The sequence below is a fragment of the Colletotrichum fioriniae genome (assembly GCF_027942845.1).
Source record: "Colletotrichum fioriniae strain IMI 355084 chromosome Unknown scaffold_16, whole genome shotgun sequence".
Classification (NCBI taxonomy): domain Eukaryota; kingdom Fungi; phylum Ascomycota; class Sordariomycetes; order Glomerellales; family Glomerellaceae; genus Colletotrichum; species Colletotrichum fioriniae.
This window is the reverse complement of record NW_027076852.1, coordinates 125275-153123: the sequence shown is the minus strand read 5'-3', so window position 1 is coordinate 153123 and position 27849 is coordinate 125275. Positions and strand designations below refer to the sequence as shown.

The following is a 27849-nucleotide window of genomic DNA, read 5'->3' as shown; positions in this document are numbered from 1 at the left end:
CAAAAGAAGATCCCCAACTGCGGAGTTGCTCCTGTGGCCGTGAGACGATGGATGAAAAGCGCAGGCCGAAACGGTGCCACGACAAAAGGCAGATGACATGCCACACCTTCAATTGACCACTCGGATGCCGCGAAAGCCGCCATGTCCACTGCTGCCATCGGGACGCCCCGCATCTGCCGGATTGAGGGGAAGTTGGGGGTCATGTTTGGGGTCATTGATGCTGCGAAGGATCCACACCCGCGGACTCAAGGTTGAAGATAGTGTTAGAATGATTATTAGGCTATTCAGGGAAGCAACAAGTGCGAACTCTAATATGGCTGAAGAGTAATGTTCCACCTAGCTCTTGGGCCGGAACAATCAACGACAACAGCTGTATGCATACATAGTACATGAGGCAGAATCGCCCTTTACATGCTTCAACGGGTATCATTCCTCAGTAGTTCTTCGACAACTGATCCAAAGCTCAAACATACATCATGCCCCTCCATTACTTGTGCTTCGTAGCAAAAGACTCTCTCGTGTTGACTCTGTCGATGTCGTACGGGTTTCCATCGTAGGACTTCCGGCGTGTAGAAGCCAAGCTCATCGTCCGTCGTGTGTGATGCGTGCTCTGGCGGCGCATGGATGACCGATCGTCAGAAGATGATACATCCGAGTCGACAGTATCGCTTGCCACAGTTTCTTGTCCACCGCTAACTTCCGGTTCCTTATCTGAAGACGACGAATCCTCTTCCCGCAACCGCGCCATGAAAGCCTCTGATTGTGCAGCAAACTTGCAGCGCGCTCGGATTGCCGGACCATACTTGTAAAAGAGGAATGGGAACGGAACGCAAGCGAGTGCTAGGAACGCGGGAATCGACGACGCCCAGTTCGTCCCGAGATCTTTATACATGTAGGTCGTGAAGAGAGGGAACGCAGCGCCGAAGCAACTGCGGATAACGGAATTGGCAGCGAGCACACTCGCCGCGAAGATGGTGTAAGCATCGATGAGGTAGTTCATGACACTCAAGAATAGCAAAACCATTCCGAATCCGAATGGAACGCCGGCGGCGATGCTGACCATCCAGTGGATGTCGGCGTTGTTGGTCCAAGCAAACCAAAACAGACCGATGGGAATCGCCACACCTCCGACCATGGCCGATGGTAGACGAGTTTCCGGAGGAGCAAATCCGCCGTTCCTCTCTTGTACCCGCTTGTACCGGCCGTTCTCGGGCAATGTGTAAATAATGGCGAAAACCATACCGACCATGATGCCAAGGAAGGCAAGTCCACCAATTCCCTGTGACCATCCTCGTTCTTGTTGATAAACAATAGGGAAGGCCGCGAATAGCATGTAGAGAGTTCCGTAAATGATGGCCATGTAAAGCGACAAGAGCAAGACAATGGGTTCGCGGAACAGCAGGATCCAGGGCCTCGATAGGGCCGTCTTGAATGACTCTGCCAGACTGATCTTGCCTTGCTCGTGTTCAATCTTGCTGACGTAGACCTTGCCAGTCATCTTGGAAAGCTTCGCAGCTCGCTGACGAAGGAGATACGGCGCGTAAGTCTCAGGAACGAGAGCCGCACCTAGAAGCCAAAGGGTTCCAGAAAACGCAGCCAAGAAGCCCATGACCCAGCGCCAGCCCGCCGCGGCTCCGAGAAATCCACCGATGATGGGTCCCAAAACGGGTCCCAGGAACGGCGCGGCCGCGAACAACGCCATCGCCAAGCCTCTGTCGGCGGCCGGGAACATGTCGGCGATGACACCGCCTGAGTTGGCGAGTGGAGACGAGCCAAAGGCACCGGCGAAGAAGCGGAGGACGATGAGGGTCGTGGCCGAGTTAGCGCCGGCGCACCCGGCGTTGAATGCCGTCAGGATGGCATAGGTGCCGAAGAAGAGCGACTGGCGTCCAAAGAGCTCACTGAGCGGTGCCCAGAGTAACGGTCCAATGGCAAATCCTAGCACGAACAGGGAGACACCCAGGGTCGCGACTTCTTTGGGAGATGCCGAATTCAATGATGATTTGGCGTATACCGCCCGTGTAGGCTGACGAGAGCAGGGCTACTGCTAATGTGGTCAACGACACCATAAATGTGATGAACCATTTTGTCGCTTTGCTGAAGAGCATTGGGTTCCTGGGATCGTTGGGAATCCATTGCACCAAGAATGGATCTGCCTCTGTACCGGAACCAGGATATCGATAGTCGGCTACTTCCTGTGTTATCCCTGCTTGGTCGGTGACTATGCGCCAGTATGGTATTTTCGTGTGGACGGGAGGCTCGCCAACATCGTTGGCTGCCTTTTCTTGCGCCATCGCGGGTTCGAAATGGTGATAGACGCGTCGAAGAAACTTGTGGGTACTCACGCAACGGGAGGGAGAGTCGAGAGAAGAGGAACAAGGAAAGGTGAGCCAGGTGAGGGCGGAGGACGGATATGCCAATGGAACTGGTGCCAAGAGCAAACGGCGAGGGGGGCAAGGGGGGGGGAATAAGCCGGGGACGAAATGTATTTGTAGGGTAGCCGGGGAGGAAGAAAAACAGACACAACCAACCATACCGGGAATGACGAAATATACAGGATCACAGGGTCCGAAATAAAACGGCTTACGGGCGGGAATGGCAACCGAATGGTGCTGAATCCCGTTTTACCGTGCCCACCATACGCGCCGCTCCGGGTGGCTTCGCCTGTCGGATCGATCTTTTGTCTGCATTGCATACGCATATACGGTGCACGTCTTCTAGATCTAATCCTCGCGATCCCGTAGTTGCCGAGACGAACACCCGGGTCGCCATGCTCCTACTCTGGATAGCTCCTGCCCAGTGCACTGGATAAGGGAATGAAGACTCCGTTCATGCGTGGCACTGCAGGTCTGGTGCTTTGAAATCGTGGTGACGACAGAGATGTTGTGTTGATGCGCCCTTCGCTGAGTCTTTGCCGGTGCTGGTGGGACAGTCCGGCTCCGACTACGCTTAACTCCGTCCTCTAGCGTGTAGAGGTGTGGTCCGGCAGCACATCTTCCCGCCGTGTGTTCACAAAGTTATGCAAATTCAGCCCCCGAAAGACGCTTCAGGCTGTCCTTCTCTCTCGAAAATGCATGCAACCACCCCTGAATTTCTCACACTCATTCCGTTGAGATGGTGATAGAAGCCTGGTGTTATATTGCCTCCTTTGTGTTTCGGAAGGACCCTGAAATAGATCAGATTGGGGCCTTGAGATTTACGAGAGATACACGGTTACATGCATCCAGGTGGCAAGGTAGCTTAGCGTTGGCAATTTTCATCCAGTTGTCGTCTATTATTCTTAACTCTAACACCACAGACCACCCAAAGCACAACATGAAATTAGAAGATGTGGCTCTCTGGTGTTGGTGGGAGGAAGTTCATCTGAGTAATTCACTCTGTCAGACTTGTCATTGAATTTGATGGACATTTCTTTTTAGAGTTTTCCCCGCGGATGCTACGTATGCCAAACCTGCTGCGGCTTGCGGGGACAGCCCGGTTACCATCGTTCTGGAACATCGAACATGAACTCCGTCTGGGTATGCATTCAGCTGTCACAATCCTTTTTTCTGCCTATAGACAAACGTTTACTCTCTCCGATCCGCATCGCATCGGAGCGATCTTGTGGATGAGAGAGCTTTGGATTGAGCTGTCGAGATGACGCTTCATCCTAATTTGATCAGACTTGTTTTGATGCACGAATAAGGCCAGACTGACCGGTGCGACCCAACGAGTCATGAACCGGCAAATTCATAAGTGTGAATTAGACCCGCTTTTCCGGAACGGCCTGCCTCCGGTGTGTTTGCATAACTCTCGGGCTGTTATTCGGAGTCGGGGCGGGTTTAGGATATCCTAACGCCAGAAGGCTCGCATGAGGTGCAGTAGTGAGTCAGCACTAGGCAAGGATGTCAGATCTTTCAAATTACGAAGAATGCATTTACGTAGGCAACTGTTCTTTAATTTTCTAGTGCTTGCGACACATAGTCACTTCTGTGAGATTGCAACTTCGCTTCTAGAAACCATGCCCACCTTGGTACGAAGTCACATGTGTTTACGTGTACATTACCGATGCTCAGGTCACATTCAGCAAAGTTCAGTCAGTTTGTTGAATCCACTTTCAGCTTCGTTCCGATTGTTTGAGTTTCATTTTCAAGCCGACGGGAGCAGACTATCTCGAAGTATAACCTCCATCAACCATCAGCGCAGACCCAGTCACAAACGAACTCCTGCCACCAGCCAAGTACAAAACACCATCAGCAATCTCCTTTGGACTTCCCATCCGCTGCATCGGCACCGCGGTCGACACTCTCTCCTCCATCGCCTTCAATACCTCGGGGTTCTTGGTTGTCATTGGCGTCTCTGTGTATCCAGGGCAGATGGCATTGATGCGCAAACCCTGGTTGGCGTAATCCTCGGACGCGGTGCGCGTCAAACCGATGACGGCGTGCTTCGTCGTCGTGTATGCCGTAGAGAGTGTGATGCCCACAACACCCTGGATAGAGCCGAAGTTTACAATGGACCCCTTTTGCAAAGGCCTGCCGTCAATTGTTGACAAAATCGGCTCTTGCTTCAACATAATTTGTGCCGCCGCCCTCAGCACATAAAACGTTCCATTAATGTTTACATCGAGGACTCGTTGCCAGTCTTCCGTCTTGGCAAATGCGGCGCCGCCCTTGTGCTTGATGGCGATACCGGCGGCGTTGACGACATAGTCCAACCTGCCAAACTTGGCTGCTGCTTCGTTGACGACCTTGATGACTTCTTCCTCGTTGGCGATGTTGATAGGGTAGGTGAGCAGCTCAATCTTGCGGTCTTTACCGAACTCAGCTTCGATTTCCTCTTTGACTGTCTTGAGTGCGTCTGCGTTAAGATCTAGTAACGCAATACCAGCAGAGCCTTCTTGGGCGAAACCGCGGGCACATGCTCTGCCGATGCCAGAGGCTGCGCCTGTAACCAGAGCAAAGCCGGGGACGTCCATGGTATGTGATCTAAGAGGTTTGAAGGAAGAGTGATTGATGAAGAATTCGGTAGTCGTGGTTGAGGAAGCTCAAGGTGATTGATGTTATGCAACTTGTCTATGACGATGTGCTCACAGTACGTTGATGGCATCCTCAATAAGTAGTCCATCGTCGCGATGTTGCGCCTCCGGTGTTCTTGGGTATCGGGTGTGGCTTTCCATTGACGATCAGGTAGGACTTTCCCCATTTGATTCGGGTGTGTCTCGACTCCACCTGCGGCGACCAACTCCCCCGCCCGGTGCTCGGCGTCTGCGGGGTCATCCCGAGAAGCCGCGATGGCCGATAATCTTGTGCGTCAGCTGCTCTTATCAAAAGACTAAATGCGACACTTCTTCATGGGCCAAGAATTTGGGCGCTGATGGGGCTGAAGAAAGATAGAGACGTGTTTTACCCCGCGGCTATGTCTAGATCAGCATTGGGCCGCATGCGCCCTATCAACAGGTCCTTGGTGTTAGTGTAGGAACCCGATATCGGACATCACGCATATCATATTCCGCGCGAATGATAGTCAATGACTGATCAAACCTGACATTGCAAATCGATCAAACTTATTCTCCTTCTGTGATTTATTTTCGTGTGTGATAGGGTACATGTAAGTGAGCTATTTGATAATACGCAGGTGAGGCCACAGTCTTCGTGTTAGCGGCACCGCGTTGTGACGGTGGGTTTCTCCCACTTTGCAGATGACTAAGAGTTTTGCGTCCAACTGTAACAATTTGTAGAGGTCATTCCACTTCGATTGCAATTTTATGTCTCGACCACTCGTTTCTTGATCTTCTATCTAGATTTGGTTTTCCTGGATAACGGTGAACTCAAGGCTTTAGCCAATGTCTCAACTCAATGGGGGAGCCTATTGCATCCTCTTCAACTGTATTCCAAATCCTAGCAAGCCTGGCTAAGACTACTGCGAGATAATCAATATGAGGCAATAAAGAGACAACACAGAGAAGGAAGTGAAGTCCGAATATACGGTGATACCTGACTTATTCATGAATGCTAGAAAGGGAACCAACGTGAATAGAATTTTGAAATTGGCATTGCGAAATTAAAATCTACAACTTGACACCCTTGGCCAGCCTATCAAAGGTAAGCCCCTTGTAACCAGACTCTTTGACCTCCCTGCACCGCCTCTGGAACTCCTGCGCAGATCCACCATATCTAACGACACTTCTAACCTGCTTGCCCCTAATGTTCGTGTTGACACCCGTCATCCAACTGTCAACCTCGTTAACAAGTGAACCCTTACTGCACTCAAAAACATGCTCTGTCCACCCGTCCGCAGCTTCCTGTGTCGCCTCTGCGTATGTGTACCCCTTATCACGACAAAACTTCAACAAATCCACAACAACCTGAACAGCGTGCTCAATGTTTCTCGTCGCGTTGCCAAACGGCTGGTGCGGCCCGAGAACCATAAACATGTTGGGCATGGATGGCACCGTCATGCCAAGGAACGTGTAGGGTCTGTTATCAACCCAGACAGCTCGCTCGCCCTTTGGCGTTCCACTCGGCGCAATCAATGGCCGCCCATCTTTGCCTTGCCACTCAATGGCGCTAAATGAGCCCGTGATGGCATCAAATCCAGTGGCGTAGATTAGGATGTCGAGCTCATGCTCCTTGCCGTCGGATGTGATGATGCGGTCAGACTTAACCTCAGACACTGGGGCCTTTTTGAGGTCAACGAGGTGTACGTTGTCTTGGTTGAAGGCCTCAAAGTAGCCGCTCTCCAACGGCACACGACGTGTACCAAAACCGTGCGTCTTGGGAATCAGAGACTCGGCCACCTCTGGGTCGTGTACTCTCCCCCTAATCTTGTCTGCGATGAAGTTGGAATACAACTCATTGGCTTGACGATCCGTGTACGTGTCGCTAAAGAGACCCTGCCACTTGCCGAAACCCGGCTCGTTGTACAGCTTCTCCCAAAGGGCGAGGCGCTCTTCTGCCGTGACCTCCATGGATTTGCGGGGGTCCGCCATGTGCATGAAGCCTGATGGCGTGGAGCGGCAGATACCGAAAATGTTGTCATAGTCTTTCTTGAGCTCTTCCATCGTCTCTGACGAGATTTCGTAGTTACGCAAGGGGACGGTCCATGTTGCCGTTCTTTGGAAAACGCTAATGGACTTGATGCTTGGTTCCTTTGAGAGTGCGGTGATGGTTTGGATGCCAGTGGCTCCGGTCCCGACTACGCCGATGCGCTTGCTGGCAAAGTCGCGGGCAAGGTTCAAGTCTGTCGGCCACCGCGATGTGTGGAAAGATGTGCCCTTGAAGTTCTCGATGCCAGGGATGGCGGGCAGCGATGGTGTCGAAAGGAAGCCGATACAGCTGAGGAAGAAAGTGGTGATGTACTGGTTGCCGTCCTGGTCGACAAATGTCCAGTTGTGGTTATCGTCGTCCCAGCGAGCTGATTTGACAGTTGTGTTGAACTGAATATATTTGTAGAGGTCGTTCCTCTCCGCGAAGCGCTTGATATACTTGTGCGTCTCGGGCTGGGGAGAGAAGGCCTCCTTCCAGTGCCATTCCTCCAAGAGACCCTTGTCAAAGGAGTAGCTGTAGGACACGGACTCGCAGTCGAACCGGCATCCGGGGTAGCGGTTCCAGAACCACGTTCCACCGACGTCTGCACCGTTGTCCAGGACCTTTACCCTGCAATCAGGCATCTGCTCTCGGATGTGGTGCAGACTGGCAAGACCGGATAGGCCTGAGCCAATGATGAGAACATCATAGGTCTCTTTCACAGGGGTCGGAATAGAACCCATGATTTCCGAGGGGGTTGGAAGAAACAGACTGAGAAGGACTAAGTCGGATTGTAAGAGTTGTCTATAACTTGTAAGCACCAAATGTTGATAGAAATGTTAGATGAGATGCTTCTTGTGCCCCAACAACAAGATCTATTCTTTGAAGTCTGTAAGATGTCTAAATAGCCAACGGCTCGTCCTTGACACAAGGCATTTCTCTTAGCAAATAGAATTTCGCTGAGAAAGTGTCTGCACAACTTTCCCGTCGCATCTCCCAAAGCATTATCCGCCCAACTTGTTCACCTCAAACATCAGCCGATCCTGTGTGGGGCTTATCTGAGGTGGCGGCCCCAAATCGGGGATGACTTGCCAACTCTGGATTTGGGTGGTGTTAACCAAAGTTCGCCTATCGGGCCCCTCCCCCGCATCGATCAAGTCACAAGCTAGCTTCAAGGGGAATCCTTCCCTTCACAGACCCTAGTCAGGCTCTACAGCATTCTCGAGCATTCAAGGGCAGAGAATCATCGAGATCGGAAGTTGTCAGTTTATCAGAGGGTCATATGATGCAGCTAAATACTTTCCGAGTTGCCGCCGATAGTGCGTATGGGTGCGGTACCGGGCAATCCACCTTTCGCACTTTAACAACACGAAGTCACAGCTAACATGGGGGCAATAGTATTGTATGCATGTCAAAATTGTCTGTAATTGGTTTCCGTTTTCAGGACTGCAGAGAGTTCCTGGGAGCACATAGTTCATCAAAGTCAGATGAACACCATTTCGAGCAAGCACAATGTCAATAAAACTGCAAGCCCATTACATGCGTTGCTCACAGGCATAGTGTTTTATTGAGAATTGCTGGACTTCCTACTGTGTCTACGATGTACATGTATCTTTAACATCTGCAACTAACAATCATTGCCAAATCAGAGAAATCTTGCGCCACCACGCGTGCGAATGGCTTTGCTTCTCCTTTTCGGCCTCATCCATGGCCGTCCACATCTCCGCCTCTGCTTCTACCTCCCGCAAATCGGTCGTCAAGTCAACGTCTTCAGGAGCGTACAGCCAGGGGTCCTTTCTTCCGACCGTGAGCTTGTGTCCAAAGTAAGTAACCAGGAAAAGCGGAATGCCGATATATGCAGTCAGGAAGCTGGACGCAGAGAATCTCCCGGGGTAGAACACCGTGAACCCATTGGCCAGGAGAAGGAAGCCGAATGCAATCATGGAGATCCATGCTCCGTAAGGTTGACACCAGGACTGGTAAGGAACCTTGACGCCCTGCACTTGGCAGGCCTTGCGGAAACGAAGGAAGATGAAGGCGCACAACACCCAAGAGGTGTATCCAGCGGTATTTGTCAGACTGACGAACCAGTTGAAGACCACGCCAGCATCTGAGGAGACGCTCAGGTACGCAAGAAGGGTGAAGCAGCTCGATGCAAGAACAGCGTAAATGGGAAGGCCGTAGCTGTTGCAACGTGTAAAGATTTTGGGTGCGTTGCCGGCGACCGCAAGAGAGTACAGAGATCTACTGGCCATGTAGAGGTACGAGTTTCCAGCACTCCAGGCGCTCGTGAGAATACCCGCATTGACGACGGAGGGCAAACCATTAATGCCGGCATTCCGGATGGCAATGACCCAGGGCGACGCGTTAGCATTACCGGCACCAGACACGAGGCCCTCGGAGTTGGAGTTGCAGATAGCTCCAATTGCTAACGAGCCGAGAAGGTAGAAAATGATGAGTCTGTAGAAGAAGCGTCGGCTAGCAATCGGAAGGTTCTTGCGCGGGTTTCGCATCTCGCCTCCCATGACGATGATAAGCTCCGGGCTGAAGTAGAACGAGAAGCCGGAAAACACCCAGCCATAGAGGAAGGCGGTAAAGCGACCACCAGAGCCGGTGATGATGTACTCCTTGGTCGCACCTGGGTCAACCCAGTAGTAGAAACCTAGCCGCTCTCCGCTCGGTCCTCCACCAAGAATCAAGACCACTGAGAGGAGCAGAAGACCGATGAAGAGAATGATCTTTAGACTCGCAAACCAGAACTCAGTCTCTGCGTAAACAGCAACTGGTGATAGGTTGAGTCCGATGACGACAACAAGGAGAATCGTCAGCCAGACGGCATTGTGGACGTTGTTTGGCCAGTAGTTGATAATGACTGAACCAACGGTGATTTCGTAGGCGAGAATTATGCCGAAAGAGTACACATAGAGCCAGCCTAGAGCAAATCCAAGAGACCGGGAAGTGTAGCGGTTGCAGTAGTACGACATGGAACTACCCGAGATGGGGAGAAATGTGCCAACTTCCATCACAGCTGTGACTATTCCGTAGACAAGAAGAGACGTGAGGGCGTAGGCCAGGAAGAGAAACGCCGGTCCGCCAGCAGCGAGGACCTGGCCGGATCCTACGAAGAGACCAGTTCCGATGCTGCCGCCAATGGCAATCATCTGGGCGTGTCGGGACTTGACATTTCGCTTCGTGCCACCCTGGGCGACGAGATGAGTCTCGCCGTAGGTATTGCTTTCGAGTCGGCCGAGGTCTTGGTCGTGCATTTTGCCATCGTTGGCAGTGTCTGTGTAGGCTCCCTCCTTCGAAAAGGGGGTTGCCGTGTCGTTGTCTAAAGCCATTGGAGACTGGGTCGACGAAGGGATTTCGGTGAGATTGATTCAATTATACATTCGAGGCAACTGAAGGAGCTGTTTGGTCGTTAAACCAAGTAAGGTAGTTGAGTGCAGAGTCTCTCTCAACTTAAGTCTACACTTGCACTGAGTGAGGGCATCCCCTTGTCTTTTAAACTGCACATTACGACCACGTACACCGAATCCTACCCAGGGACTTTAAGGTGAACCTTGTCTAGGCTGACCAGGGAGACCAACACCGATACCACTTAGTGCCGACTCAGCTCGCTGTATTCTGGACGGAAGATATTGCAAGTCTTGGAAAAGCATGGATTGAGATAAGTTCCAGCCGTCCCTGTTCCTAGCCCATCCGGGGCATTAGGCGACTTGGCGAAGATACGAAATGTGATGGTCTCGAGTCAGATAGGAAAGCTTTCCCAGCTATCAGACGCCAAAACATGTACCCCAGGTTTACTATGGGGTCACCGGGTCGTTCGCTATTCCCCCGCTCTTATCAAAGGCCCCCGCTCTAACGGATGCGCTAAAGCCGCGTTGCGCATTTCGTTGCGCCCTATTCGTATCTCTCCGCGGACATCCATCCCGTCATGTTGGTACAACCCTTGGCGAATATGTTGCCCTCAGCCCCTTGATATAACTTTCCATATCCATTTGCGGAGTCAAGGGTATCAGCAATTGATATCGCAAACGTTCAACTTACGCCAAACCCTCCTGTCGCACCCCCATAAACCAAACAGGAAGTGGAATCCTGAGCCAACTCTGGCTCACCCGGAATGGCCGATGCCAACAAACCCCGACTCTCTTTGCCCAAGGATGCGGACGCCCGGCGCAGTCGGTCCTTTGGCGGATGTGGAACTGTACGTCAAATCACCCATCACGCTGGTGAACCTGTGAAGTCTGAATAGGCCGTAGACTGGAATCAACGCGCTGACCTGCTTCAGTGTCGAAACCGCCGGATGAAGTGTGACGAGGGTCGGCCGACGTGCTCCATGTGCAGAGCCTCCAACCTCACATGCAGCGGCTATGAGAAGAACATCTTTTTCGACTTTGAGGAGATTCCGAGCGTCGGAATGGCGCGCTTTAGGAGACCCTTATTGACAGAATCCGAACGCGAGTCAATGAGTGACGATCTCGTCTCCAGCATTCCGCCGGCTTTGACTCTTTGGCACATTGCCCAGATCGAGGACGAGTGCGAGAGGACACCACTATCCCAAAGCGTTCAAATCAGTCGAGGTCCTTTCGGGGCCTTCAGAGTACATCGACTCTCAATAGAGTCTTCAAAGGCTGCCCCCGGATCAAGTCCAGAATCAAACAACCCCACAGTTGGCAGCCCTCCAAAGGCCGCTAAGGAGATCGGCGAGGACAGTCCCGAGGATGCAGACGAAGAGCTCATGAATTCATCAGACGGTCCTCCGGCACAAGAGACAACGCCATTGCTTGGGCCGGCTCTTGCCTGCTTGGACCATCGTCCATTGAGCCCTTTGACTGAATGGTGGAACACGAACGAATGGTGGAACATGGGCGATCTCCCAGACGTGAACAACTGGTGGGACACGCCCGTGGAACTAGACCGCGTACGTGATATATCCGACAATGTCTCTTTCTCTGGCATGGAGCAATATCCGAGGGTACCCATGCATGTTGCTTCTCAGGATGTTCAAGTTTGTATACCGAGCATGTTCACAGACACTCAGTCTCAACAACTAGCTACGCCAGACAACTGCTCCATCGCCCCCACAATCGACTACGCTGTTCCTCATGATGCCGTCTTCCTCCTCAGACACTACTCTACAACAGTCCTCCGAGGCTTCACGCCCTTTCGCCACAGCAAAACGCCATGGCATATCCTATTCATACCATACGTCAAAAGTTGCCTAGCAGCACTGACACTCGGAGACGACATGGACCACGCTAGCCTAACAGCATTCTACGGCACGCTCGCCATCAGCGCCTCCAGCCTCGGCGGCATCTCCAACTCGCGCAAGTGGTCCGAACAGGCAAACAACTACAAGCAGCGCGCTCGCCACCATGTCCGGCTCATGCTGCAGACGGCCTACGATGTTCCCAAGAAGGCCAAGTACAAATCGATATTGATTGCGTTTCTGACCATGGTGCAAATCTCGAGCGTCTCCGGCAGCCGTGATCAGGTGGAGTGCTACCTTCTAGAAGCGGAAAAGTTCATACGCGTCAAGGGGCTCAACAGGAAAAAGTCACGCAAGGTCCGACTGCTGCATCACTGCTACGCGTTCGAGCGGGTCTTGCACGAGACCACGTTCCCGGGGAGCACGCAGTCTCCTCATCGTCTTCATGTGCGCAAGGTGATTGAGGCCAGCAACGCCAGTGCCTATAGCTTGGACAGTCTGTCGTTTCAGCTGACGAGCTGGAACAACCTCGACCAAGAAATGCTCAAGGTCAAGGGGCGGGAGGAGGGCGAAAATGATCTCCATCTCCAGATCCCGGGCGTCTGGCTCGCAACACTGTATCCGGAAATCTTTGGTATCCCAGAGATCTATATGTTCCTCCTTTCGCTCGTTATCCGGCTGGCTCGTTCAAAAGAAGACCCAGAGTACTCGAGTCCCGCAGGTCTCAAAGAGTTCATGTTCCGCGCCAAGGCAGTCGAGAGACGTATCCACCAACTCAGACGGCAGCCCGGGTACGTGATAGCAGACTTGCCAACCTCGGACCCGGAGATGCAGCACTGCCAGCAATTCCTAGATAACCTCTCGCAAGCCATGCGTTTTGCCCTGACTATATTCTTCTATCGGAAGGTGTACGACGTGGAGGCGGACATGTTGCAGGACAAGGTCGTCGGTGTTCGGGATTGCTTGCTGCGGTTCGAGGCAACCGAGTCTGAGATGGGGTACGGGTCGGCCAGGCTGGTGTGGCCTGCGGTGATTGCGGCGAGCGAGGCGGATGACTTAGAGGTGCGGGAGTCGTTTGCACAGTTTTTCAGGGACTGGGCGCGTCGGAGCGGTCTTCGTATCTTCAGCGATTCACTCGCGGATGTCGAGAGACGGTGGGCGGAGAAGGAATGTGTAGATAGCGGCGGCACCACCGAGACCATCTTGATAGCGTGAAATGCATACTAGTGGTCCTCCTGCAGTTTACGTTTTCAAATCCAGAGTGATTTTGTGTGTAAGTAGGTTGCATTCTTGCAGATGATGGAGGATGTGTGGCTGGATTCGCTGTGAGCAGATAATGCTCGACTTACCCCTTTTGGTGGGGTCTTTGCCACTTCTGTAAGGGGATAACTTTCCTATTCTACATGGGCTTCTCCTGTGTAAGTTTCTCCCCCAGATACCCCGCGCTACTTCATCAGAAACAATTTCCGCTCGGAAACTTGCCTATGGAGTCTGGCTATCATCATGCCGCAGACCGGTACCTCTACTTAATTAGAGGCACAAAGGGAGGCATCAAGCATACTTGTTCATAGAGACCAGCTCCTCACAATCGTACCCTGGCACACGTTTACTTCACGCAAACACTAAGTCCGACTACACCATGTCTTCATTCCAAGGCAAAGTTGTAAGTCGTGTACACTACCCACTTCCTTGAATAGCATGCTCATGTAATTTTCGGGTAGATCGCTATCACTGGCGCTGGCTCCGGCATGGGCCTCTCAACGGCCCAGCTCCTAGCCTCCCGCGGTGCTAAGCTGTCATTGGCGGATATCAACGAGGACTCTCTCAAGGAGGCAATCTCGTCTCTGGAAGATAGTGCCAGCCACATTTACGAAGTTGTTGATGTAAGGAAAGGCGAAGTCGTCAATACCTGGATTCAAAACACTGTGAAAAAGCTTGGTAAGCTGGACGGCGCTGTCAACATGGCTGGTGTTATCACCCACGCCACGCCCGTTGCAGAGCTCACAGATAAGGATTGGGATTTCGTCTTTGAGGTCAATGCCAAAGGCGTCTTCAACTGTCTGAGGTCACAACTAGGAGTTATGTCTGACGGAGGCAGCATTGTAAGTTTCCTCTCTACACCCGACTTCTAGACCGGCTGTCAGGCCGTCCGAACTACAGCCTTCGCCTGCGACTACTTCAGAAGCTGATATGATGCTTTTCCATCGCAGGTATCTGCAGCGAGTGTGTTTGGTCAATTTGGAGCTCCTGGCAACGCCGCATACTGCGCTAGCAAGGCAGCCGTAATCGGGTTGTCAAGAACAGCAGCCAAGGAAAATCAAAACATTCGCGTGAATTGCGTGTCACCTGGTAAGTCGTTTTTCCCCTACTGCTTTTTCTCCGTACGGAATCATCTGCCTCAAAAAGTTGCAAAGCTGGCGATAGTACAGAACTAAGCTAATGTTGTTCTATAGGCTCTGTCAACACGCCGTTATCTCGTGGAGAAAATCCAGAAGATGTGAAGCGCGGTTTGCAAGTGACCGCACAGAAGAGAAGAGCAGAGCCTATCGAGATTGCACGCGTTATCGCATTTCTTCTTAGTGATGAGGCTTCTTTCGTCACAGGAGCTGTATACAATGTTGATGGCGGTTGGGTATGCTAAGCTTGGATAAATCTCAGTGGAGCTTCTCTTAAGCCCCATCTCTGGATGAGAATTATGATTTTCTTCAACGAATTGTTAACCATCTGCGTAATGCAATGTGCAATCATACGACATGAAAACAGAGCCTTGAAATCACAGCTATACTTAAATTCATGGGTGCCCAATGTTTTTACCTGAACATATGTATTCTTGGTGAACAAGGACATCCGCATAGCTCATTTCTTTTCTCTAGATCTGAAGAAGCGACTGGCATCAGCTTGGCCAAAAGACTCTCTTATCATCGAAGCACGTGAAATCCGAGGTCTCTTGGACGTACTTCACAGCATTAATAGTGGAGGACTTTTTGGGCTTATTGTCAACATGGACTTGAGATTCGTCGAAGCTTGATGTCAGAAAATAAGTTATCGGCTTATGATACGGATGGAAAGTTGGCCTTTCGATGAAGTATGCTGCAGGGAGGGGCAAAGCATTTTGCTAGAAACTGCACCTTGACAGATAGACAATCAGGAATAGTCTATGCCATTCTACGGTGCCGTCCTTGACGTTCGATGGTGAACTTCGCTTCAAGTCCGATGTGATTATCATGCAGTTCAAAGACATGCCACATAGAGTAAATCGAAAGTGTAGCTGAATAGTAATAATATTTTTGAGCAGTCTTGAAGGCCTCTTGAATATGTGATCATAAGTAATGAGGCGCCTGTTTCTGAAACGTTCGATTAATACGACATGTGTTTGGTGGAGTTAAGATAACACCTGAAACTGGAACCACCGAACTTTCCTAAGAATGCGAAATATTCTCGCCTAGAGTTCCATAGAGTAATGAACGAGTAAAGACAGAAATTATCACAACAGATTGAAGGGGGCACACCGATCCACCTCGCATGAAGCCCCCTCTGTTGGACCTCGGCCAGACCAAGAACCGTTGTCCAGACCATTCCAGTGCGGACAACGGCAATAGTCTAGCTTCCCAATTTCCCATCAGTGCGGATACTAAAGGTTTCAGATCATGGAAAGACTATTAGAAAATACCACAAATCCCGTTGATGCGCCAACTCGGCCCGCATACGGATCGCCCGGAGCGGCTGACTTTGAACCTATCGATTGACAGTCTAACAATCTGACAAGTGATAGACAGATTTCAGATCGGCTGGCTCCGCTGTCAAGCCCGAACCCTTGGCATCACGTTTTGCCCGATGAGTCGCGAAAAAAAGTTGAGACAAAACTCGCAAAGTTTACACAATAGGGGATAGCTCCAGTTCATCTGGTCATCCATGTCTACCCACACGACTTGCATTGCAGAAACCTGGCGTGCGCCTCCCCTCCTCCACCCCCAGACAACCCACCTGTTGTGCTTACATACCCCAAAGTACCGGCCGGTTTGCGCATGCAGGCTGCACGACTCCAACGGTCGCTCAGCTTGGCTGTCTCTCTTGGCTCTCAACGGGCAAACCAATAAGAACCTGCCATTGACTCGAGTTATTGACTTTGCAACTCTGAATACGCTGCACTCAATCTGGCTCCCCATGTATGCGTCGCCCGAAGCGACCTAGTCCGGCCTCTCAGAGCCGAGGCATCCAACGTTGTCACCAAGTGAGGCGTTGCGGGGTGCTGCAGGGGGGCACTTCAAGATTGCAGCTCTCTACCGGCTTGGGTCAGTGTGTCTTGGTATTCCAGAGCTTGGATCGTGCATAACCAAGAGAACCCTTTTGGAGAGAGTGGAGTAGATTCTGCGACAGATTGGTAAAGTGGTAACCTCCTATCCATCGAATCTCCAATAAGGCTCTCGGACTATACCAAGCGCGGGTTCTTCTGGTAAAGGGGGAACATGGCCGTTTCTTGTTGGACGAGACACATAGTCGAGTTGTGCTCACCAACAGACATATCCGTAGGACCATGGGACGATGAGGGCTAATTCGAGGGGCATCGTAAGCGGGCATATCCCCCCCTCCCCTCATTCCAACATCACCTCTATGGCCTCTCTACAAGTCATCCAAGTCTTGTCCCGAGGTCTCTCGCAGTCTGCTGCAACCAAACAGACTCGCGGAGGTTCCTCCGAGCCATTCCCAATTCGATGTCCTGTCGCGAAATGGCAGCTCAGCCAGCTCTCACGTGGCATCGCTGTTTCTTGGAATTCTTGAACGCATCTAGCTTCACCGACTCCTCAACCTCCACACATTGGGGAAATGGCTTCGATATTCAAGATGCGACTGGCGGATGAATCCAACGACCGTCACCGTCTCCACGATGTGATCATTCAACGAGCCCGGTTGGGGGAAGGTCGTGCCGACTTCTGGACCTGCCTCACGAGCAAGACCGGCCAGGCGTGTGAGTTGCAAGACATGGGTTGGGCACATTCTCTAGGCATCGAAGATATTCAAGCTCTAGATAAACTTGGAAAGAATAGCAACCTGGAAACAAGATAAATAGTCGAGCAAGATCCCACCGGTAGACTCTTGATATCTTCGTTTCATCAGACTCAAGCTCTCGCTCAAAACCTGAATCCTCCTCTCCTTCGCTCAAAGCCTAGCCAGCCCGCTCCCATCTCCGGACTCCAAAACTCGTTTCTCAAAAAACCACATTCAAAATGAAGTTCTTCAGCATCCTCTCCCTCGCTGTTACCCTCGCCGCCGCGGCCCCAGTCGAAGTCGTCGACACCGGCGTCGCTGACCTCCAAGTCCGCCAGACGGGAGCGACCAGCAACGAGCTCGAGTCCGGTAGCAGCTCCGCCTGCCCCAAGGTCATCTTCATCTTTGCCCGCGCCTCCACCGAGCCCGGTAACATGGTAAGCCGACCAAACTCCTGACACGTAAACGAGAAAAAGGCCTTTCCCAAAGCTAACCTCGATCGATAAACAGGGGATCAGCGCTGGCCCCATCGTCGGCGATGCCCTCAAGAGCCGCTACGGCTCGAGCCAAGTCTGGGTTCAGGGCGTTGGCGGACCGTACAGCGCCGACCTGGCTTCCAACTTCCTTCCCGAGGGAACCAGCACCGTCGCCATCAACGAGGCCAAGAGGCTCTTCACCTTGGCCAACACCAAGTGCCCCAACTCTGCCGTCGTCGCCGGCGGATACAGGTTAGCTAGACCTCAGAGACGTCCCCCGTTTCCTCTTTGCCCCTTGCTGATATGGTACCATGAACAGCCAGGGAACCGCCGTCATGGCCTCGTCCATCTCGACTCTGAGCTCGACGATCCAGAACCAGATCAAGGGCGTCGTCTTGTTCGGCTACACCAAGAACCTCCAGAACCTCGGCCGCATCCCCAACTTCCCCTCGTCCAAGCTGTCTGTCTACTGCGATGTTGCGGACGCCGTCTGCTACGGTAAGCAAGCCTTGTTTTCCATCCTCGAAGACGTCAGAGAAGCCACTAACACGTCCAGGCACGCTCTTCATCCTGCCCGCGCACTTCCTTTACCAGACTGATGCGGCCATTGCCGCCCCTATCTTCTTGGCTGGTCGCATCGGTTAAGAGGCTTGAGCACGCAATCAGCTCCGCAACGACTGTAATTCGGATGCACTAGGCTTTGATCGAGGAGGATTGTGGTTGAAAAGTGCCGACGCATCGATTTCTGTGGAGCACGGGACTCGCTTGCTGGAGACGGAGTCTGAAGAATGGCAGCAGAATGGAATATGGAGGGTCTGGGTTGGATTGCTGGAGCATGATACTCACTCATTTGTTGTCGCTCATTTTGTTATTACTCTTGCCTTTCTTGCCACTCACTTAGTTTAGCTATTTCATGCTTCATGAACGCCCTGACGGTGGACGAAATGCAAAGGATATTCTTATTGTTGCTAAATGGGTATCATTGAGTCATTACTTCAAAACAGATGCTATGCCAGAGATGTTGCGCCAATTTTCATGCTTTCTTCGCCCTGCCCCGAAGGAAGGCTGCGTGCCGTTGAGAGTGATATTTTACGTCTGCCGGGTGCAGCGGGTTGTACACGATCCGGCACGTCTTGCACTCCATAAAAGTAGGTTTCGAAGAGAGGTTGATGGTCGTCTGGACAGTCGGAACAGGCTTTGTTCGGGAGGCAGGTTTCTTCAGCCTAGCCTGGGATTCGATCTTTCCGAGGTCGGCAAGCTGGTTTAGTTTGCTCTCGCCGGCGTCTTGCAGCTCTGGGGCGCCTCGTGCCCTCGTCCTGCGAGTGTGGAATGATTTTTGTCCAACGACGATACAACCGTCTTCGTTCTCGTCCTTCTCATCCTCCAAAGGGTCCGACGAATGTGACAGTGGCGTGCTGTGTCGAAGCCTCAGACGGCGAGGTTCCTTGATCTTTCTGAAAACGGGAGGCGATGAAGGCGGGGTGTTGACCAGCTTTTCCGAGTCGGACAAGGGGTCGGAGGCTTCAGTGGCCGAGCTTGACCGGCATGGCTTGAAGTAACTTAAGATTGAACTCTTGGGTATGCTGCTTGATGGCGGCGCGGATTGAGCGGGAGGAAGCCGTGGGAGGTCTGGCGTCCGCGTTGCTGGTTCGGTCTCGGGTTTGCGCTTCTTGAACAGGAGGGAGCCGACTTCTTCATCAGCTGCGCGCGCACGTTTGCTGTAGGTTCTGAGAGTTCGTCTACAAGGCGTCAGTTTGGGTCCATACCGATACACGCAGCAGGTCCCATACCTCTTATCGGCTGTTGATTTTGCGGAATCAGGCCCAGACCGCTGGCTGTATTGCTTGATGGTTAATGATATTAATGGAGGTGCAAAGTCCGTGGGAACGCGAACCTTGTGTCTGCGATTTGATCCATGCCTTCAGCCAAGGCAGGAACAGTTGTTGTCTAACAGAGAGATGTGCCGAATTTCAGGCGCATGTAGATGGGTATGGTGGTACGCGACGCGCGCGCTCAGAGCTTCGTGTCACAGGGATTTTGGCGTGGTGATGGAAGTTGATTACAGTCGAAACGAAGCGAGAGAGATCGTGGAGACAGATCAAAGGATTAGGAAGGGATTAAGAATTACAGCATCCGAAAAACAGGTAAAAGAGGCCGAGGCTAAAGAGAGATGTAGAGGTAGCGATCGGTCCCAGACCGGGGGGAGCATCCAGCCCCCACTCAGAGCGCGTCGCGCTAATTGACGTGCAGCAACGCGTCCAAGCGCGCACCTCAAAACTTTCTCCACGCCGTCACGTGTGCTAGATCGCTTTCTTACCTTCGGTATGACGGAGGCTCTTGACAGAATACTACTCTATTTTGGAAACATTGGTCTAGAACCCCCGGGCGACATTGGCCTTATGGTATCAACTTACAAATGCAGGTTTTGGCCGTTTTCCTGGCCTTGCATAGGGATGTCGTAGTAACATGAACTAGAGCAGTTTGCCGGCACCTCTGGATATCGCAAGTGATGCTGCCAATAACCTTTCCATTTGGTGGATTCTACTGCTTACGAAAGCCCCTTTAGTCTTCGCCGTATGCCTTCATCTGTATCTTGCGATTTCGTGTCGAGAAGGGTAGTCGCTTCTCCGGCTGGATCACTCTTACTCTCCTTACCCAGTACCCACGACTGCATCACCTCTCTGATTTCTTCCGGTTCTTTCGTCTTGGACTTGGCCTCCCCTATCCTCCAAACATAGCCCGAGTACACAGCGACCTCTGCTATCAAGACGACAATGGCTCCCCCAAGCGTTAAGAATATTCGGGCAGTGACATTCCACCATCGAGCCGCTATCCAGATGGTGGCCGCGACACCAATGATGCTTATGAGAAAGTTGAGAATGACCATCATCTGCTTCTGCACATCCCCGAGCGTCACCTCGTCATCGCCATTGTCTGCTTCGTTCAAAGGACGGTTTACTTCGGCGAAGGCATGTGCTCGGGCGGCGGCACTGGGAAACTGCTGAGAAAAGGCCTCCATCCGGGATGGTTGCTTAAGCATGCGCTGGTACGTTCGTTCTTCTTCCTCGCGTCGCAGGCGGGCCATCAGGGCTTTGTACTCGGCGGACTGTGAAGTTATGGTCAGCGACTCGGAGTAGAGTAAGACTTGTCTGTCTTGACGTACTGGTTCAGGCTTTGGAGGTGGCGGGGGTATGTAGACCCTGGCGCCTCGCAACAGTCCCTCCAAACTAAAACCCTCGATACCTTCCATCTTCAGACTTTTCCATAAATCTAGTATCTGGCTATGCGTGACGGGGTTTCCAACAACGTAGTCGCCAAGAATCGGCTCCTCGGCTTTGACTGTAGCTGCGGTGTCGCCGGTAGTATCTGACGTAGTTTCCTGCTCTGCGTCCTCTGGTGTCGCCTCGATTCGCCGTCCGAGTCTGACCTTAGCCAGCTTCTGCTGACCTTCGGCGATGGCGGATGTTATCGTCAATTGTACCATGGCTGCTGATGTGCTCGTGTCGCCTTTACGAGGTCATCTCATAACGATAAGCTCGTAACTTGGCGATACCTGGAGACATGCAGCGCCAACAAACAGGTCAGACACGGTCAAATCGGGGTAATAATTCGGGCGTCGGGGCGCGCCTGCCACCTCACGCTGGATGCAACGACCGAGGCAGCTTACTGCGTAGCTCCTGCTCCAATGGAAGCTCAAGTTAGTGGCCATTGAACCAATCAAAAGACCGGGGCCCCACCACTTTTCTCCAAAGATACGTATCGCCGGGGTCCGCTTGCCCCCCTGCCTTAGGTAAGGGGAGCACAGGAATACCCGTACTCCGTACCACCAAAGGGAAAGATCGGATCTGCTGCGCAGCTGCTGTGGCTTGAATTTCTCGCCGCGGGAGGGAAGGAGAAAAAAAAAAGTCATCGCCTTGTACCATCTACCCGTCTTTAGCTGCCAATTGCCTCAACCACGAATCTTGAGCACGGTCTACTTATTCCAGATGCTGTTGGACTCTTTCGCGATTCTTTTGACACTCTTTTGATTCCCTTCAGACCACTACAGGAGCCATGCAGCTCCGCACGGGAGCAGCGGTGCTGCGCAGCACTTCGATAACGTCACGATCTATCCTCTCCTCTTCTTCCTCCCGATGTTCGCAATGCCGACGAATTACTCCCCTCGATGCTCGGATACCTCTCACCACTGCCCTCTACCACTCTTCCTCGAGACGGTCTTCAGCATGGGGTGCCGCCGTATCTGTTGCGTCCAACATGGCTGCGAATGCCGTCAACCGCGTGATCCCTAAGGGTGACATGCATATCGATCCTCTGCGAACAGTGGCTAAGGAGATGAAGTTCTTGACGGGCAACATCCGGAAGCTTCTTGGTTCCGGCCACCCGTCTCTGGATCGCGCCGCCAAATACTACACACAAGCAGAGGGCAAGCACATGCGTCCTCTTATCGTTTTGCTCATGTCGAGAGCCACCGCCCTCTGCCCCAAGGGTCCCCGGCTCCAGTCTGGTCAAGCCATTGGTAGTGTTGATACGGCGATATCTCCCCCGAACATCCTCGTCGACGTCAATCCGAGCTCGCCTTTGACAAGCGCCGCCCCCGAACCTGCCGAGACCGAGTCTGACATCCTCCCGTCCCAACGCCGCCTGGCCGAGATCACCGAGCTGATCCACACGGCATCCCTGCTCCACGACGATGTCATTGACCACTCCGTCGCGCGACGCGGATCCCCTTCGGCGAACCTCGAGTTCGGCAACAAAATGGCTGTCTTGGCCGGCGATTTCCTGCTAGGCCGCGCATCTGTCGCCCTGGCCCGTTTGAGGAACGCCGAGGTTGTCGAGCTTCTCGCCACGGTCATAGCCAACCTGGTTGAGGGCGAGTTCATGCAGCTCAAGAACACTGAGCGGGATGAGCGTAAGCCAGTGTGGTCAGAGGAGGCGCTCACCTACTACTTGCAAAAGACCTACTTGAAGACGGCTAGCTTGATCTCAAAGTCATGCCGTGCCTCGGCAATTCTCGGCGGGTCAGACGCCGCTTCGGTCGAGGCAGCATATGCCTATGGTAAGAACCTAGGACTCGCATTCCAGCTGGTCGACGATATGCTCGACTACACACGGAGCGAGAAGGAGCTGGGTAAGCCGGCCGGCGCCGACCTTGAGCTTGGTCTCGCGACGGCCCCTCTACTATTTGCGTGGAAGACGAATCCGGAATTGGGTGCTTTGGTAGGCAGAAAGTTCGAGCAGGAGGGTGACGTCGCCAGGGTAAGGATGAGCGCGCGCAGCAACAGACCCTTGGATTTGGAGAACAATCTGACTAACACTGTTTCAGGCACGCGAGTTGGTCCTCCAGAGCGACGGTATTGAGCAGACGAGGGCACTGGCCCAGGATTATTCCGAGCGGGCTATCGCAGCCATCAGCGATTTCCCTGAGAGCGAGGCCAAGGACGGCCTCATCGAAATGGCCATGAAGGCATTGAAGCGGACAAAATGAGCGACTGGCGGTGCTGGCCGATCAGAAACCTGTACAAAAAAAAAACCAAAATCCGGAGTGCACGCATTGTGGTAATGTGCGCTCAACACCACTGTACAACAGACCTTTAGGGCTCTTGGCAGAGTACATGTAACGATATTATACAACTAGACGGCGCGGCGTGAGGCCAAGGGGGGAATATCATCGGGTTAGATGGCACAAGACTTTAGTGCAATACCACAGACAACTTCCCTTTTTTGATGCGAACGGGACTCGGCATGTGTGCGCAAGGGACGATTTTCTGAAGGGAAAGATGATTATCCCGTGCAGGACAGCCTGCTGTACGGAACGCCAACGACTCTCACCTGATTGGGGAGATGGGAAACTTTTACTCGATCAGAACTCGGTGAGGTCTAGACGGCAGTCGTGACGACAGGGTTTAGAAAGGAGACAACGGCGAGCTCCGTGGAGAAGCGGTTTCCATTACGTTGCTGGGTTGCTTCTAGATGCTCACTTCCAGACGCAGCGCCGCAGAAGACGGCACTGTGATGAGATGCATGCATGGATCGGTCAGGGACCTGCAAAGCTTACACGATAATGGTCGAGGCCCGATCCGATGCTCGCGGAACTTTGACAGTACCTCAGCCAGCTAGCCAGCTCTGAGAAGGTGACGACCCATAATCTTTGGATGTTTCGTCTAGACCTCCATCCGGAGGACAAAAGTGAAAAATGAAAAAATTCGCAAATACGTCAAGCACGGTTCAAACAAACCATATGTAGCTGCAGTAGCCGTTCCGGAAACGAAGCATGGCTGTTTCCCGGAGGTTGGTAAACGGATGAATGGTGTGGATCGGAAGAAAGGGAGCCGGCTGTCGGGGCCGGAATCGCGCGTCCCAACAAATGAGACATTCCTCGGTTGGAGATGACTCGGTCGTCCAAGACTCCACGGGGGCGCGGCGGCTGTGTCACGACGGCGCCGGGTGAGTGGATCTCTTTTTTTTCTTCTGTCTTCCATTCGTTGTCCAATATCGGTAGTCGGTATTTGGGACACAAAGCAGGCTTTTTTATGTACTGACTCTATCGCGAACTGATCGAGTAATACCAAGCTCCTGGCCAATGACAGATGAAGAAATTAGGTTGTCACCAAAATTCAAATTGGTATCAATACGCGCCATGGACGGGAAAAATATCTTCACAAGAAAGGGAAAATCAAGAAACTAGAGTTCCCGGGACTCGCGAGGCGCATGAAAAATTGGCGGGCCAGATGTCCCAAATGAGCGGTGTTTTACTCGATCATTACTCGATCGAAACTCCCAAGTGAAGCTTAGACGACGCCTCTGGTGCAGCAGCGGCAGTGGAGCCCGAAGCAATAAGCACACCGACGCAGGACCAAAGCAGGGGGGGGGATTCAAGGCTCTGGGCCAGCCAGAAGGGCAAGCCTGAGCCATAGAAAAATAAGCCTCCGATTTTCCCGAGAACGGCCGATGAAGAGTCAAGACGGCGATGGGGCCTTGATATGTACTTTGTGATGGAATTGCCAGTGTCAAAGAAATCAAGAGGCATTTAAAGCAGCGCATGCTTTTCCTCATTCGCTCAAACTGGGATGACTAAGGCGTTCTAGATCGGGAAACGGCTGTGTCCGATGACACAACCATCCAATCAGCTGCGGCTGATAACGACAAGGGAAGACTTTCAAGTTCTTTCAGGGTTCCCCGGGGTCGCGTTGAGATTGTCGATAGGGTCCCTTCACCCCCACACAACGGACACGAACCCCAGTTGCAGAAAAGCAGAGGCCGGCGGCACGGGGTTCAGTGATCACTATTGGAGCGCAGGTTGAGCCTTGAGCGGGCTTTGAGTCGACTTGAAGAAGGTCGATGACGGGGTAGAGGACCCCCGGCACCGGGGGCCCGAAGGAGAAGGAGATGGCGGTGGGAGAGGGCTAAGCTACTTACCTTACTCAGACTCTGGAGACTGACGGGAGGGTCTTATCCTCGTTGGGATTGGCTCAGTGGCTGGTCCCCTTGGACTTCCCGTGTTCCCCCTTTGTCAGATGTTCTTCCTGTCACTTCAGAGGACGTTATCTTATCGGAAAGACGAACTGGAAATGGAAGCCCAGAAGAACGAATGGAATGGGACCCGTCCTAATCACGGCTGGACTTTCGGGGTGGGCCGTGGATCGAGCCACGAACGGCTTTCTTCTGAGTGAGATTCGGACGGGGAGCTGTTCTTCTTCTTTCTCCCCTTCCTCTTCTCTCTCTTCTTTTCTCTACTCAACTTCTCCTTGAATTATCATCACCTTGCCTTTACTTTGGGACTTATAATAATTCAAACTACTACACAAGACCACTCACTTTTACTTGAGCGTTTAGATAGTCATCACAAAAGATCACCCAAAACACCTTACACACCTTCAAACCCTTGAAAGCCACACCAGCCATATCTTATCTCTCTCATCACCCCGCCACCCCGCGATCAAGATAAGCTTCGCTCTTCTCCAGACGCAACAGCAAGCTATCCAAGAACGTCCACCGCGGGGAGAGCTCTTCAGATACCGCGGTATTTCCCTTATCGGACCTCCCCAAGCTTCCAAGATAAGCTTATCACAAACAACCCCTCCATCACTCTCGTCTCTCTTCTCTCTTCACCATGACGGCCTCTCAAGATACCACCACCACCACCACCACGACGCCCCTCGTGGTCCTGGTCTCGACGAGGGCAGTCCTCACCTTTGAACAAGACAACCTCGTCCTCACACCCGCAACGATAACAGTCTCACCCGCTACCGGCAAGATCGTCAACATCGTCCCGGCAGTTCTGCCCAAGACCTCCTTCCCGGCCTCCACCGAGTACATCAACTACGGCTCAAAGCTCCTGTTGCCCGGTCTCGTAGATGCTCATGTCCACCTCAACGAACCCGGCCGCACGGAATGGGAGGGTTTCTGGACCGGCACGCGGGCTGCCGCCTCGGGCGGCGTGACGACGGTTGTCGATATGCCTCTCAACGCTATTCCGCCCACCACAACGGTGGCTGGGTTCAAGGAGAAGCTTGCCGCGAGTAAAGGACAGTGCTGGGTCGACGTTGGTTTCTATGGCGGTGTGATTCCCGGAAACGCTGATGATCTATTGCCCCTTGTTGAGGCCGGTGTCAGAGGCTTCAAGGGGTTCTTGATCGAGTCTGGAGTGAGTGGTATCCCATACCGTAACTGCCCTGGCGGATTCGCCCTTTGAGAGAATGTAAGCTGACAGTGTCTCCCCCAATTAGGTCGATGAATTCCCAGCAGTCTCATCACAAGACGTGGCCCTTGCCATGGAGAAGCTCAACGGCACACCCACGACGCTCATGTTTCACGCCGAGATGATTCCTCCCATCGCCGACTCGGTAGGCGACGCGGTTCAGCAATCTGAGCCGCCGCTGGCCCCGACCGGCGAGCTCAACTCATACAAGACCTTCCTCGAGTCCCGTCCGCCTTCATTCGAGACGTACGCAGTCGAGGAGATCCTGTCCTTGGCCCACCTCGCACCGGATCTCCACCTCCACATTGTCCACCTCTCAGCCACACAGGCCATCCCCCTCCTCAAGGAAGCCAGAGCAAAGGGCATCAACATCACGGCCGAGACATGCTTCCACTACCTCGGCTTCGCATCGGAGGATATTGCCGACGGCGACACCCGCCACAAGTGCTGCCCTCCCATCCGTGAGCGATCCAATCGGGACGGGCTCTGGGAGGAACTCGTGGCAAAGGACTCGTGCATCAAGACCATCGTCTCGGATCACTCGCCGTGTACGCCGCAGCTGAAGCTCCTCCCGAGCCACCTCGAGACCCGTACCCCGCCCGAAAGCCACTCCCCCAACATGCACCACTCGGATTCCGGTATCGACATGACGATTCCGGGCGAGAGTATGGACAAGATCCTCGCGGAGAGGACGCTGGAGGATGCAGCGGTCGCCACGGCGGACGCAAGCTCGCGGGGCGACTTCTTCGCCGCGTGGGGCGGCATTTCATCCGTGGGTCTGGGTCTGCCCATCGTCTACTCCGAGGCGGTGGCGCGCATCGCTGCCGAGGGTGAGGGTGCGGCGCCTTCAATCATCGATATTGTGCGGTTCTGTAGCCAGTCTACGGCGAAGCAGGTTGGTCTTTCGCATCGCAAGGGCGCGCTCAAGGTTGGCATGGATGCTGATGTCTGCGTGTTCGACGATGCGGACGCGTGGACACTCAGGTCTGGGGATATGCGGTGGAAGAACCGCTGCTCGCCGTGGGAGGGCCATGAGTTTGCTGGGCGGGTGAAGGAGACGTGGATAAGGGGCCGTAAGGTGTTTGAGTTTGGTGGAAAGAATCTTGGATTTGTTGGCGAGAGCCCGGTTGGCGAGGCTATTACGGAGAAGCGGACGGCGTAGTTGAGCTGGACGCTGAGTAAAGGGGAAAAAAATACGCATGAAGAGTTGGATGAGAAAGTTAGAGGAGATAGATCGTGACGGGAGCATTAGCCGGATGATGATTTAATGAGATCTGAATTAGGACAAATTGATAACGGAAAACAAAACCACTTCATGAACGTCAACTCATCGTTACTACATGTGATGTGGAAAGGAATGAAGTATGAAATAGTAAACTGGATCTCAACTGCGAGGGTTGGGATGAGTGTCATGTGCATGTAGTGAGACATGCTCCCAGTCCCAATGGGTAATTGGACAGGTTTGATCAC

At 52.8% G+C, this 27849-nt stretch overlaps 10 protein-coding genes across 10 annotated transcripts; 5 read left to right on the top strand and 5 right to left on the bottom strand.

Moving 5' to 3' along the window:
* Nucleotides 1-487: 487 nt before the first annotated feature.
* On the bottom strand, nucleotides 488-2701 carry N0V96_010914 (uncharacterized protein; the record flags this gene model as incomplete). The annotated part of the gene is made up of 2 exons (XM_053195790.2): nucleotides 488-1974; nucleotides 2698-2701. The coding sequence occupies 2 exons, from the start codon at nucleotides 2699-2701 to the stop codon at nucleotides 488-490; spliced, it is 1491 nt and encodes a 496-aa protein (XP_053046825.2).
* Nucleotides 2702-4147: 1446 nt separating this feature from the next.
* Nucleotides 4148-4957, bottom strand: N0V96_010913 (uncharacterized protein; the record flags this gene model as incomplete). Its single annotated transcript, XM_053195791.1, has 1 exon — nucleotides 4148-4957. The coding sequence occupies one exon, from the start codon at nucleotides 4955-4957 to the stop codon at nucleotides 4148-4150; it is 810 nt and encodes a 269-aa protein (XP_053046826.1).
* A 1092-nt stretch (nucleotides 4958-6049) lies between these two features.
* Nucleotides 6050-7750, bottom strand: N0V96_010912 (uncharacterized protein; the record flags this gene model as incomplete). The annotated part of the gene is made up of 1 exon (XM_053195792.2): nucleotides 6050-7750. One exon carries the CDS (start codon nucleotides 7748-7750, stop codon nucleotides 6050-6052), a length of 1701 nt encoding a protein of 566 aa, XP_053046827.2.
* Nucleotides 7751-8641: 891 nt separating this feature from the next.
* N0V96_010911 (uncharacterized protein) lies at nucleotides 8642-10348 on the bottom strand (the record flags this gene model as incomplete). Its single annotated transcript, XM_053195793.2, has 1 exon — nucleotides 8642-10348. One exon carries the CDS (start codon nucleotides 10346-10348, stop codon nucleotides 8642-8644), a length of 1707 nt encoding a protein of 568 aa, XP_053046828.2.
* Nucleotides 10349-11313: 965 nt separating this feature from the next.
* Nucleotides 11314-13434, top strand: N0V96_010910 (uncharacterized protein; the record flags this gene model as incomplete). Its single annotated transcript, XM_053195794.1, has 1 exon — nucleotides 11314-13434. One exon carries the CDS (start codon nucleotides 11314-11316, stop codon nucleotides 13432-13434), a length of 2121 nt encoding a protein of 706 aa, XP_053046829.1.
* A 424-nt stretch (nucleotides 13435-13858) lies between these two features.
* N0V96_010909 (uncharacterized protein) lies at nucleotides 13859-14720 on the top strand (the record flags this gene model as incomplete). The annotated part of the gene is made up of 3 exons (XM_053195795.1): nucleotides 13859-13882; nucleotides 13941-14321; nucleotides 14673-14720. The coding sequence occupies 3 exons, from the start codon at nucleotides 13859-13861 to the stop codon at nucleotides 14718-14720; spliced, it is 453 nt and encodes a 150-aa protein (XP_053046830.1).
* A 2724-nt stretch (nucleotides 14721-17444) lies between these two features.
* Nucleotides 17445-18326, top strand: N0V96_010908 (uncharacterized protein; the record flags this gene model as incomplete). Its single annotated transcript, XM_053195796.1, has 4 exons — nucleotides 17445-17642; nucleotides 17716-17933; nucleotides 18001-18179; nucleotides 18238-18326. The coding sequence occupies 4 exons, from the start codon at nucleotides 17445-17447 to the stop codon at nucleotides 18324-18326; spliced, it is 684 nt and encodes a 227-aa protein (XP_053046831.1).
* Nucleotides 18327-18714: 388 nt separating this feature from the next.
* Nucleotides 18715-21165, bottom strand: N0V96_010907 (uncharacterized protein; the record flags this gene model as incomplete). The annotated part of the gene is made up of 2 exons (XM_065759099.1): nucleotides 18715-19420; nucleotides 20234-21165. The coding sequence occupies 2 exons, from the start codon at nucleotides 21163-21165 to the stop codon at nucleotides 18715-18717; spliced, it is 1638 nt and encodes a 545-aa protein (XP_065612197.1).
* A 569-nt stretch (nucleotides 21166-21734) lies between these two features.
* COQ1 (coq1 putative hexaprenyl diphosphate synthase) lies at nucleotides 21735-23166 on the top strand (the record flags this gene model as incomplete). The annotated part of the gene is made up of 2 exons (XM_053195799.2): nucleotides 21735-22937; nucleotides 23005-23166. The coding sequence occupies 2 exons, from the start codon at nucleotides 21735-21737 to the stop codon at nucleotides 23164-23166; spliced, it is 1365 nt and encodes a 454-aa protein (XP_053046834.2).
* Nucleotides 23167-25791: 2625 nt separating this feature from the next.
* DAL1 (Allantoinase) lies at nucleotides 25792-27541 on the top strand (the record flags this gene model as incomplete). Its single annotated transcript, XM_053195800.2, has 2 exons — nucleotides 25792-26325; nucleotides 26408-27541. The coding sequence occupies 2 exons, from the start codon at nucleotides 25792-25794 to the stop codon at nucleotides 27539-27541; spliced, it is 1668 nt and encodes a 555-aa protein (XP_053046835.2).
* Nucleotides 27542-27849: the final 308 nt, after the last annotated feature.